This window comes from Molothrus ater, chromosome 1, assembly GCF_012460135.2.
Source record: "Molothrus ater isolate BHLD 08-10-18 breed brown headed cowbird chromosome 1, BPBGC_Mater_1.1, whole genome shotgun sequence".
Classification (NCBI taxonomy): Eukaryota; Metazoa; Chordata; class Aves; order Passeriformes; family Icteridae; genus Molothrus; species Molothrus ater.
In genome coordinates this window covers 151,798,477-151,811,198 of record NC_050478.2, presented here as the reverse complement: position 1 = coordinate 151,811,198, position 12,722 = coordinate 151,798,477, and the positions used below count along the sequence as shown (strand labels likewise).

The 12,722-nt window shown below is 47.8% G+C and overlaps 1 protein-coding gene across 1 annotated transcript; it reads left to right on the top strand.

Moving 5' to 3' along the window:
* The first annotated feature begins 307 nt into the window (after positions 1-307).
* On the top strand, positions 308-12,296 carry TOP1MT (DNA topoisomerase I mitochondrial). The gene is made up of 13 exons (XM_036407013.2): positions 308-945; positions 2,829-2,944; positions 4,153-4,274; positions 4,785-4,907; positions 5,237-5,424; positions 6,216-6,360; positions 7,670-7,813; positions 8,312-8,497; positions 8,976-9,044; positions 10,185-10,299; positions 10,777-10,904; positions 11,576-11,670; positions 12,143-12,296. The coding sequence occupies exons 1-13, from the start codon at positions 308-310 to the stop codon at positions 12,294-12,296; spliced, it is 2,223 nt and encodes a 740-aa protein (XP_036262906.2).
* The last annotated feature ends 426 nt before the right edge of the window (positions 12,297-12,722 follow it).

The following is a 12,722-nucleotide window of genomic DNA, read 5'->3' as shown; positions in this document are numbered from 1 at the left end:
GTCCCCCTCTGGAGATCCTTTGGAGAGGGATGTGGGGCTCCCAGCTGTGAGGGAGAGTGAGGAGAAGGAGCTGGATCCCCCTATCCCGCAGCAGGAAGACGATTCCCAAGCCCCAGAAAGAAAAAGAGGGAAGAAACAAGAGGAAAACAAGCAGGAAAAGGGATTGAAGAGAAAAGGTGGGAAGAAACAAGAGGAAAACAAGCAGGAAAGGGGATTGAAGAGAAAAGGAGGGAAGAAACATGAGGAAAACAAGCAGGAAATGAGATTGAAGAGAAAAAGAGGGAGGAAGGAAAAATCTGAGGATTTGATGGATGGCATGGAGGAGGAGGAGGAGGGGGATGAAGGCAGGAATTGGGAAGGGGGACAGGGAGGAGCCAAAAGACAGAGAAGCAACAGCAGCCAAGGATGGGATGAAGGGAAAAGAAAGCGGGAGAAAGGGAAAGCAAAGAAGCCCAGCAGGGGGAAAGTGAAGGGGGTGGAAAAGGTGGGGAAGAGGAAAATGAAGAAGGAAAAATTGTTGAAAGAGGAGCAAGAGACGGAGAAAGATGAGGAGGGAGAGAAAGGAGTGGGAAGTGAGGAGGAGGAGAGGGTGGGAAAGGGAGCTGGAAATGGAAGAGGAGTAGAAAAGGAGGAAGAAGTGGATGAGAAAGGGGAGGAAGGATTGGGAGAGGCCAGGAGTGCAGGGATGGGACAGGAGGGGAAGGAGGACAAGGATGAAGGGAAGGGAGATACTGAAGTGGAAGAGAAAAAGAAGAAAAAGAAGAAGAAAAAGCCAGAGGGGGAAACAAAAGAGATGGAGAAAAAGAGTGAAGAGGAAGAAACCCCAGGGAAAACTGGGAAAAGGAAATCTAAGGAAGGAGAAGAAAAGAAAGAGGAAGAAAAGAACAATAAAAAAACTAAAAAACAGAAGGAAGAAGAAAAAGAGGCAGAAAACAAATGGAAATGGTAAATTCCAGCGTGCCTTTGGCAGGTCTAACCCTGGGACTGGGTTTAAAACCCTGGGATTTTAATTTTATTTTGTGGGGCAAAACAGTGAAAATTCCTATTTTTGGCTATTTTCCTATATTCCCTTGAGCCTTGAACTTGCCACTCTTGGAAATGGGTGAGAGATCAGGGAAGGTCCTGAATGCACAGCAGGATTTGTATCATAATTATCTTTATTTTAAAATTTGTTTATAATATTTAATTCTCCTCCAATGATTTTCTTGGTGTCCATCCTGGGAAGGGAGAAGCTCATAATTATTGGAAGGGAATAAAAATAATAATAATAAGTCCAAGACAGCAGCACCTCTATCAGGGAGCTGTAGAGGGTCTGAATTCCTTCCCCACTTCCTTGTCCAGCAGATTTGGGATGATCCAGGCAGGAATTTTATAGGAAAAGATGTGGAATGTGGCTGCTGGATGCTGGATTATTTTTTAGATGTGCGACTTCAGCCACTTGGTGTCTCTCTCTCCCAGATCTCCCCAAGATCTGGGACAGAGCAGGAGAATTTTTGGGATGCTTTTTGGGAGCCTGTGGCAAACCCTGGTCTGGGAGGAGCCGTTATCCCAGACAGGGATATCCATGGATGCCTGGAGCTTTGAGGTGGCCCTCGAAGGATCCAGGGTGATGTGAAAAATAAGATTTTATATATTTTTTCCTAATCGATGCCTTGTTTGGAATGGCTGCATCCTGGCATGGAGACTGGTACGTGGGAATTCAATCCCCAAAAAATTGTCCACAACCACATTTCCCGTGAGGAGGTTCCCATGTGTCACCCTCCTTGGCCTCTGGATGGGCTCAGGGGGGCTGTGCAAGGTGAGTGTGGGGGATGCTCTGCAGGGATTTGTGATTCCAGAATTTTGGGAAGAGAGATGATCACAAAATGATCCTGACGCTGCCTTTCTCCGATGCTCTCAGCCCAAATTCTTGGAGTTTGTTGGTTTTCCTTGACTATTTAATTTCCTCTGTTTGTACGGCAAAATGCACCTTTGGATACCATGGATTTATTCCACTCTGCTTCCCATGAGGAAGAAAAAAATTTCACAAATAACTTCTGGGGCATTGCTGAGCGAGAAACAGGAATTTTGCCTTCTCTGTGTGGAATCTTGTTGTGTTTTCCTAGAAGTCCTTGGCTTTTCTTTTCCTGGAGAGGCTGGGATTAAGGGGCCAGTGCTAGCCTGGCTGTGGGACAGAGATCCTTGCCTGTCCCCTGCTGTCACCAGTGCTCTTCCTCTGACCCTAACCTGTGGTTTCATCCCTCTTTTTAGAGTCCTGCTCCTGATTTTCCGGTTGGATTTTTGGACATCGTTATTATTTTTTTTAATTTTCAAATTTAATTTTACTGGAATTTCTGTTGCTGTTTTTAAAATCCACACAGTCAAAACTTGTAGTGGCTCTAAAATCCCATTTGCTCCTGCAGGAGGAAAGATTCTTTAAGATCTTATTTGTGTTAAAATCAAAATTATAAATATTTATGAGGCATAGGTTTCCCAGAGAAGCTCTGGCTGCCCCATCCCTGGAAGTATTCCTTGGATGGGATAGGGTTTGGAGCAACCTGGATTAGTGGGAGGTGTCCCTGCCCATGGGAAGGGGTTGAAATGAGGTGGCTTTTAGGATCTCTTCACTCCCCCCATGAGTTCCTCCATGTCACCACACCTCAATTTCATGGATTCCATTCCCGTTTTCCTTGTTTTATGGAAACGGAGGCAGCAGCAGAGAAGATGGGATTTAACCTGGAATTTTTATCAGCTGTCACTGCTCCAGCATTCTCCCAATGTGACCTTGGGAGGAGGTGCCAGGTGCCAGATTTGGGATATTCTCATGGACTCCTATGCATCTGTTCCAGGTGGGAAGAGGAGAAGAAGGAAGATGGAGTCAAATGGATGCAGCTGGAGCACCGAGGGCCCTACTTTGTGCCCCCCTACGAGCCCCTGCCCAAGGATGTGCAGTTTTATTACGATGGTACAGCTGTGGTGGGACCCTGGCGCTTGGGGTGGTGTCCTCTCCTCAGGGAAGATGAATATCCCATTGGAAAAGCCATGGGTTCAAGCTGGAGGATCTTACACGTAGTTGGAATGATGGGGGTTTTTTGGGGAGCTGATCCTAATTGCTGTTTTTTCTCATTAAGCTGCATTTTGGGTTTGAGTTTTGTCAGTTCATCCATGTTTTCCAATGAGCTGGAAAAAATGTGATTTTACTGATCTATGGCCTCAGTGACTGACACATCCAAGGATTTTGGCTGGGCTGCTCCAAGCTCCTGATTTCCCCAGGGTCACCTCACATCACCTTAGAGCAACTCAGGGTGTCACTGGCAGGACAGATCCAGGCCTTTGCTGCCTCCGTGTTTTCCTGACATTCCCACTGGGTTTCCTGCCATTCCCTGCTCTCAGTTCACCCCTGAACTAATTTCTGATGGATCAAAGGGAGGGGGGAATAAGGACATTGAGGGTCAGCCCAGAGATGGTGGAGATGGAAAGGGATCACATTCCCTTGGTGTTCCTCAGTTTCCTGGGGCTTCCCATACCTTTTTTTTGCAGTAGGAAAAAGGAAGTGCCTGGCAGCACCAGTGGGCACTGCTGGGACATCCATGGGGCTGTCAGGGATTTTGGCTCCGTGAGGAGGAGCCTTGACAGGGTTTGGACCGTCTCTGTGATCTTTGAGGTGTTGTGGATCTGAGGTGTGGCTTTGGAATTTGGGATCTTTGATGTTGATTTTTTTTTCCTAAAAAAGTCACCGTTCCTGGATGGAAAAGTTTTTATGGACAGGCAACAACCCCAAGCAGGAAGGGCCCATGGATGAGCTGGTGTTTGGGGTTGTCATGGGGCTGCTCTATTCCCTTCAGTCCAAAAATCCCAAAAAACAGTGGTTCAAGTAGGAATCAACCATTCCCTGGACATCTCCAGAGGACTTTTTCCTAAAAAAAAGTTATTTCCAAGTAATTCCTAGGATGAACCAAGATATTCTTTGGTTTTGTTGTATTTCTCCAGCCAAAGAGCTCAGGAGGGGATGGTGGCTTTGCCTCCAAGAAATGATTCAAGATCCTTAGAAAATCTAAAAATCATCCAAGATTCTGCCCAGAGAAGCTGTGGCTGCCCCATCCCTGGAAGTGTTCCAGGTTGGACAGGGCTTGAAGCAGCCTGGTCTAGTTGTCCCTGCCTCTCTTTTCCCAGGAAAACCCTTGAAGCTGAGCCTGGCCACGGAGGAAATCGCCACGTTTTATGCCAAAATGTTGGATCACGAGTACACCACCAAGGAGATCTTCCAGAACAACTTCTTCCATGACTGGAGGAAGGTACCTTCCCTGGGAGGGCTCCTTGATATCCATCAAACCAATCCGCCCCAGGCTGTGGTGTGGGATAGAGGGAATGGGGGGAGTTGCTCCTTTTTTATAATTATGAGGTTCTAAATCCTGATTTATTTCCATGTTTTTTGTGGGTTTGGGCTGGGATTTGCTTTCTGTGCTCCCTCTGAGTTTTAGTGATGGGTACAGGAGGTAGATCTTGCAAACAGCTCTAAAACCAGATTGGGATACCAAAGAATGAAGGAATGACCTCTGATCCCAAAACAACCCCAAACTCTTTCTAGGGAATGTTTACACCTCCCAAATATATTTGGTGCTGTCTCTGCAGTTGTGTTTGAGGACTTTTTTTTCCCATATTAGGTTCTTCCACTCCAGAACTAGTTGTCTTTTTTCAAAGAATGGGTCTCTATTCCCTTTTCCAAGGACAGGCACAAGCAACAGCTCCATGTGGAATTAGTTTTGCCTCCTGGCTTTTCCCAGCCCCTCTCATCTCTTTCCCAGGAAATGACCTCAGAGGAGCAAGAGATAATCAAGGACCTGGACAAATGTGACTTTGGGGAGATCCACAAATATTTTGTGGACAAAAATGAGGCTCGTAAAGCACTTCCCAAGGAGGAGAAGCAGGTAAGGACTGGTTCCTATGACATGTTTGGGGAATTTTGGTTCTTTGTTCTTTTCTTTCCTGGTGTTGTGCCCTGAGTTTGGACTTCTTTAACTCAGCTCTGTCTCCATGGCCATTGCCCCCCTCTTCCTGAATTTTATCAGCAGATCTGCACATTCCATGGGTTTGCATGGCACCAGTCATCCTTGGATCATGTTTTGGAGTCCTTCCCTATCCAGAGGATTGTGGATTTTGCCAAGGGAATGATGGCACTTAGACTTCTTGGTTGGAATGTTAAAGATCTTTTCCAGTCCAAACCGTTCTGATCTTTTTGGTGGTGTCCTGGTTTCAGAAGCTGAAGGAGGAGGCGGATAAGATCCAGGAGGAATATGGATACTGCATCCTGGATGGGCACCGGGAGAAGATTGGCAACTTCAAAACTGAACCTCCGGGGCTCTTCCGTGGCCGTGGGGAGCACCCCAAAATGGGGATGCTGAAGAAGAGGATCATGCCAGAAGATGTCATCATCAACTGCAGCAAGTGGGTTGTCCTTGGAAGTGCTGAGCTCCTGGGGCTTCCTTTGGGATTGGGGGGGACTGGGCATTTCCTCTGCCCAGAGTTGGGGTTTTTCCATCTTCTAAAATCCCTGAATCCCTAAAATTCCACATCCCGAGAGTGTTTTTCCCTCTTAGTTTTGTGATCTGAAGTGGTCTTAAGCCACCCATTTGAAGACCTTGATTCAAAACATTCCCCACCTATCCAGAAAGTTTTCCTATTGTTCCCAGCATCCAAACGATAAACACCTGATTGTGGGAAGGGTCTGGAGCACCAGGAGCAGCTGAGGGAGCTGGACGGGCTCAGCCTGGAGAAAAGGAGGTTGGGGGGGGGGACCTTCTAAAACTCCCTGACACGAAGGTGGAGCCACATAGGGCTTGGCTTCTTCTCCCAGAAAAAAAAATAAAAAAATATATATATATATAGTAGAAGAGGAATTGTCCTCATGTTGTGCCAGAGGAGGTTTAGGTTGGATATTAGGGAAAACATCTCCACAGCAAGGGTTGTGAGGCTCTGGAAGAGGCTGCCCAGGGCAGTGGTGGAGTCACCAGCCCTGCAGGGGTGGGAAAGCTGTGTAGATGTGGCACTTGGGGACACGGTTTGGTGCTCCTGGCAGTGCCGGTTCATGATTGGACTCGATCTTGGAGGAATTCTCCAACTTTAATGGTTCCATGTTGTGGAGTAATTCTAGGTGGGTTCCATGTTTCCTCAGTCTTTGGCTCACAGGAAACTTCATTCTTCATGGTCCGAGGGCTCTAATCCTGCTCTTCCCACAGGGATTCCAAGATTCCCGAGCCCCCAGAAGGTCACAAGTGGAAGGAGGTGCGCTTTGACAACACGGTCACCTGGCTGGCCTCGTGGACAGAGAACATCCAGAACACCTTGAAGTACATCATGCTGAATCCCAGCTCCAAGCTGAAGGTTGGAATAATGCCCTTGGTCAGGTGAAAAAAATCTGGGAAAGCCAGGATGTGGAGTATCAAAAATTTTTTTTTTTTTTTCTGGCCCTTCTCTTAAAAGTGGATTAAAAAAATGAGGGAAAGGACAGATGATTGTGAAGCATCAAACTTATTCCAAGGAATGGGTTGCTCCTGGCAGAGTGATCCTGGTGCCACATTGCTTGTGTGTGTCCAGGGAGGGCTGTTGGAAGCCAGATGGGGGCTGAAAGGACCCACAGGGGCTAAGAAAGATCCACAGGGACCAGAGTTGGGTTAGTTTATACCAGGAAGTGGAGAGTAGGAAGAGATGGGATTGAACTCTGTGGGAAGAGAAAGGGGATTTAAGGCTGTTTCCAAGGGCTCAGGGAAAGTGGGAATGCTGCCCAGGTAGACACAACTGAGCAAGTGCTGTGTCAGTCCACACTGGTGTCCGAGGAGCCACCTTTGGCCATGGTTTGACTACTTGGTCTTTGCCTTGCTCTGACTTCTGGAGAACACCCTGACTTGGCCAGGATCCAGATCCAGCACAGCCAGCAGAGGGCACAGAAACCCTGGGTGAGCTGTTTCTTTTCCAGTTTATTCCCTTCAAGGATTTTTTTTTCCCAAGAAAACAGTGGGGTTTTGTGGGAATCTACAAAATCAGAGGGTTTTGGGAAAGCTGCAAAAGGCAGGCCTCAGAGACAGCAGAACTGTGATTAGAGCTAAGCAGTAGCCATGAGATAGGTCAGCAGAAAAATTATTTAAAAAGTAGAAAAGCAAGGACAAATAGAACAATTGTCTGTGTATTAACTTTTGTCTAGAATAACTCCCTAAGCTACAGAAAAGTTTATCTAGCAAGATATTAGGAAGTTCTAAGCTTAATAACAGAGCTCTGTGCATTGTGTTTTAAGGCTTACAAGTACGTGTTGTATTTGAAATAAGCAAGCAGTGTTTTAACCAAAGGTACGTGTGCTTATAGTGGTTGGATAGAACTACTGTCAATGTGCTTTTGCTTTGTGTGATTAGTCAAAAAACTTTTCAAGTAAGTTGTAACATTAAGTTCTTTGTCTGCTGCCTGGGATTTGAGCTGATGGCATCTTCCATGTAATGAGACTGATGCTGGAAAATCAAACAGCTCAAGGCACTTTCCACAGCAGTCCCATCCCGTTTGTGATTTGTACATAGACCCCTGGCCAGCGATATGGTTTGAGCAGGATTTAGATGATGGAGGTGTTTCTAGAGCAGGATTTGACTGGTAGGGGTGGAATAAAGATGGGGCATGGAATGGAAAATATCCTGGTTTCCCATTCCAGGGGGAGAAGGACTGGCAGAAATACGAGGTCGCTCGGCGCCTGAAGGATGTTGTCCACACAATCCGGGCTCAGTACAGAAAAGACTGGAAATCCAAGGAGATAAAGAAGAGGCAAAGAGCAGTGGCCCTCTACTTCATTGATAAGGTATCCACAGCCTCACCCCAGGTCCTCCATCCATGTGGAAATTGGGAATTCACTTCCCTGATCCACCCCACCATGTAGTTTTTGGTGTTCGCTGGTTCTGCCACCCAGGTTGGCTCCACATGAGGAATCTGGGGATGATTATGGAATCCTGGAATGGTATGGTTGGATGGGACCTTCGAGATCATCTCATTCCAACCCCCTGCTGTGGGAAGGGACACCTTCCACTTGACCAGGTGGCTCCAAGCCCCATCCAGCCTGGATTCGAATAGGTTCCAGAGGTGTGGAAAATGAAAATTGTCCCTAGTTGAAGGTGTCCCTGCCTATGGCAGGGGGTTGGAATTTGACGATCCTGAAGGTCCCTTCCAAATCATTCTATGACTCTATAGATAGAGATAGATAGAGATCCATCTCCTCTAGTCCCAATCCACTTTATCAACCTGGCAAAGGGGAATTGAGGTGGAATAGCACAGGATGGACGACTCCTTACTTTCTTTCCAGCTGGCCCTGCGAGCTGGGAATGAGAAGGAGGAAGGGGAGACTGCGGACACGGTCGGCTGCTGCTCCCTGCGCGTGGAGCACATCCAGCTGCATCCCCAGCTGGATGGGCAGGAGCACGTGGTGGAGTTTGACTTCCTCGGGAAAGATTCCATCCGTTACTACAACAAAGTGTCCGTGGAGAAGCCGGTGAGTGGGGCAGGAGTAGAGGAAGTGCTTGGTTGTCTGGGTTCCCTCAGTGTTTATCGGTCCCAAATTTCCATCCAAAACCTGTTACCAAGATGTGCTTTAACCCTGGAGAATGGGAGGAATTTTGGGATAGAACTCCCAAGGTTGTTCTACTTCGTGAGGGAGAAGTCCCACCTCTTGCTGGGGCACCCTCAGTTGGCTCGTGCACTTCAGGACTTGAAACGTCTCTGTTTATATTAAATAATTTTCCTTTACCATGGGAAAGAAGATTTTAGTGGTGTTTGTGGAGAAACTGGAATGTCGGAGATGGGAAAGATGGAGGGAACACCCAGAGGCATCTTGAAGTTGAGAGGGTTGGTGGGATGTGCCAACACGAGGGTGAATCAGAGTCCTTCTGGAGGAGGAGACAGATGAGGGAGATGTCTGGGAGCAATTCATTCCTTGGCCCTGACCAGGGCTGTCCTTTCCCCCTCTTCAGGTGTTCAAGAACCTTCAGCTGTTCATGAAGAACAAGGACCCCGGCGATGACCTCTTTGAGCACCTCAATGTGAGTTGTCACCTCAGAGCTTTTCAAACAGTACTGGTGGCCCTGAAGGAGGAGAAGCCAAACCATGACACCCTTGGCCACCTTTGGTGGTCATCCCTTTGCCTTGTTTTACCTCTCTCCTCTCTAGGGACACCACTGTCACTGTTTGAACACCCTGTGAGGTTTTCCAGCCTCTTTTTGCATTGCTTCCCCATGTCCCAGCTGAGGAGCTGGATTCCTGCTCCTTCCTTCCTCCAACTCACCCACTTGGGCTTTTTTTAGCCTGGGAAGGTCTGCCCACATTTTGGGGAATTACTGGAGGTACCAGACCTCAGCTTTTTGATGCTTTTGCACCTCATTGGGGCTCCACAGAAGTGGGAGAGGTTGCTGGAGGGATGTGCTGCCTTCCCTCCTGGAAAAACCTCCTCCCTCATCTTCCTTGGGATGGGGTATGGGATCAATGAGCAGCTCCGTGTTCTCTGTAGAACAGGGATGTGAGGTCAGGAATAATTGTTTGGAAAAGACCTCTAAGATCATCAAATCCAAGCATTAACCCAGCAGTGCCAGGTCCACCACTAAACCACGTCCCCAAATGCCAATGTGTGTCCTCTTGGACATAGGTGGGAAGAAATTGTTGAATTCCAGAGAGATTTTTTTGTGGATTTAGGTGGAATTTTTAGGCCAGTTTTGGGTAGATGATGACCTGACCCCACAAGTAGCTCTACAAGATTTAATTTTTTTAAAAGCTCTGCAGGATTTAATTTTTTGTTAATGCCTGATTTTGGTTGCTTAGGCAGAAGATGATCTAAAAAGAGATTTGTCCCGGCTTCTGCTTTTTTCTGTTACTTCATGGAATGGTTTGGGTAGGAAGGGACCCTAAAGACTGTCAAGTTCCAAATCCTCACCATGGGCAGGGACACCTTCCACTATCCCAGGCTGCTCCAGACCCCATCCAACCTGGCTTTGAACACTTCAAGGGATGGGGAAGCCACAGCTTCTCTGGGAATTCCATCCCAGGGCCTCACCACCCTCACAGGGAAGAATTCCTTCCCAATATCCCGTCAAACCCTTTGTCATTTTAAAGCCATTCCTCCTTGTCCTACCACTAGAATTCCTAATGGTGACTTTCCTTACACTTTTCCCTGTTTTTCCCTCCTCCAGACAACCTTCCTGAACAAGCACCTCCAGGACCTCATGGATGGTTTGACGGCCAAAGTCTTCAGGACCTACAACGCTTCCATCACCCTGCAGGAGCAGCTCAAGGCCCTCACCAACCGTGAGTTCCAGTGGCTGTGGTGTCACCAGGGCATGGTTGGGACCACAGGGCTCAGGAATGTCCATCCATTGCCTTGGGATCCCTAAAACTGCCCATGTCCCACCTGGGCAGGGTGATGCTCCACATAGTGGGGCAGGAGTGACATGTGGGGGTGAGCAGCAAGTCAGGGATGTTTGTAAGTGAGATGTGATGAACTTGAGGATACTCTGACTAACTGAGGGCCAGGATGGGAATATTTTTTCCCTCTTTTCTTGTGTTGCTGGTTGGCTGCACTGTTTCTGCCTCCTTGGGTACGTGAGGGATGAGTCACAGCACCAGATTGTGATGCTCAATTGTCCTTCCCTGATTCCCCCAACCATTATTGCTCTCCCTGGAGAGAGAATGCGACAGCAACTTGTTTGCCTTTCCTTCTGCTGTATTCCCTGCTTTTCCCAGCTCCTGGAATGGAGTCAGAGTGATGTTTTAATTTCTTTCCAGCTGAAGACAACGTTGCAGGAAAGCTCCTGTCCTACAACCGAGCCAACAGGGCCGTGGCCATCCTGTGCAACCATCAGAGGTCTATACCAAAAACCTTTGCCAGGTCCATGCAAGTCCTCCAGGAAAAGGTGAGACAGACCCAGCTGAGAGATCCCAGACCTAATCCGGCCTCTGAATTCTATTTTGGGCTGGGGTGATGTCTGGAGGGATCACCTTGGTCAAGAACATAGGGAATGTCCTGGGAGTGGTGGATTGCAGCCCAGGGGTGGAGAGGGATGTGGTGACCTCAGATGCTGGGGGAAGCAACTTGGCAGAGAATTTGGGTGAATTTTTATGAGTTTGGGGCATTTTTCATCACTCTGTCTTCAAACCAAGCTGGGGGCCTTTTGTGATGGCAGCTCTGGCCCAGCTGGATCAAGATCAGGGAAATTGGTTTTCCTGTCTTTTTGCAGGAGGAGCAGCTTGAAAATACTTAAATTACCACTTTTAATCGTCCTCAGTTTTTTCTCACACCCCACTGAAGGGCTGGGACTTTTCTGAGTGTTCTGGTGCTGTCACAAGTCCCTCAGTCTCAGGCAGGTGCATGGACAGATTTAGGAGCTCCAAGTGTTTGTGGCATCTGGGCTGGGATGATATTTTAGAAGATGCTAAAAAATGCTTGAGCCCAGAAAATGCTGCAGGGACAAATTGGGAAGCAGGGTTGGTAAGAAATTGAGGAATGGTGTGTGAAGGAAAAGAGGGAGAAAGCTGAAGCCTTCAGAGAGGGTGGAAGTGTTGTCTGACTTTTTCACCTTCACAGATCGACACCAAGAAGAAACAAGTGGAGGAAGCCCAGGAAGAAGTGAAAAAAGCTGAAGATGAGTTTAAGGACACAAAAGATGCCAAAGCAGAAGTGTGAGTGGCTTTTCCTTGGAATCCTCTCTTGCAGAGGGATCCAGAGGGCCCATGGATGGGGCTGATGTGTCCCAACACCCCATCAGAACAGAAATGCCCATGTTTGGGATGGGGTCCTTCTTGTCCCATGGAAGTTTGGAAGATGGTTAAGATCTTGTGGATGGTTCCCTTCAGGGACACCTCCCACTCTCCCAGGTTGCTCCAAGCTCTGTCCACTGTGGTCTTGGACACTTGCAAGGATGGAGCAGCCCCAGCTTCTCTGGGCAGCCCATTCCAGGATGCTGGATTTTGTTTGCCCACCTTTGGTGGTGGAAATTACATTTTTTATTGTTAATTTTTAATATTAAAAAGGCATCTCACCAGATCCAAACCCCTGAGAAATAGGTTAGTGCTGAATGGCACCTTTGACTCTGCCATTGCAGAGAATTTCTGGGCTTTGGGACATTCTGTGTTGTTCCTTCTCTGCCCTCAGCAACGTGGAGAAGAAGAAGAAGCTGTTGAAGAGGCTGGAGGAGCAATTGGCCAGGATGAACATCCAGGCCACGGACAAGGAGGAGAACAAGCAAATAGCTCTGGGCACATCCAAGCTGAATTACTTGGATCCCAGGATTACCGTGGCTTGGTAAGTCTTGGGTGTTAAATCATGGAATGGTTTGGGTTGGAAAGGACCTTAAAATTTGTTCAATGGTGTTCAATGGGCAGAGACACCTCCCACTGTTCCAGGTTGCTCCAAGCCCCATCCAGCCTGGCCTTGGAGACTTCCAGGGTTGCAGTGGAGAGGACACTGCTGGGTAACTGGTCCCCACTGGTGTCTTGTGGTCTGCACAGGTGCAAGAAGTTCGGGATTCCCATTGAGAAGATCTACAACAAGACCCAGAGGGCGAAGTTTGCCTGGGCCATCGACATGGCTGGCGAGGACTTTGAATTCTGAGCCGGTGCCTTCCACGTTAAATCCCAAATCCTGCTCATTTGGTGCTGTTGGGAAGCTATTTTTTTTTTTTTTTCTAATTTGCTGGTGGCTGAGGGTTGTCTGAGTTTGGTGCCTTTTTTTT

Bases quoted from the DNA above. Each gene is read 5' to 3' on its own strand.
- TOP1MT (XM_036407013.2), top strand. From the start codon at position 308: ATGGATGGCATGGAGGAGGAGGAGGAGGGGGATGAAGGCAGGAATTGG. The intron at 7,814-8,311 runs GTATCCACAGCC...CTTTCTTTCCAG, and splicing joins CCCTCTACTTCATTGATAAG to CTGGCCCTGCGAGCTGGGAA. The intron at 10,300-10,776 runs GTGAGTTCCAGT...ATTTCTTTCCAG, and splicing joins GCTCAAGGCCCTCACCAACC to CTGAAGACAACGTTGCAGGA.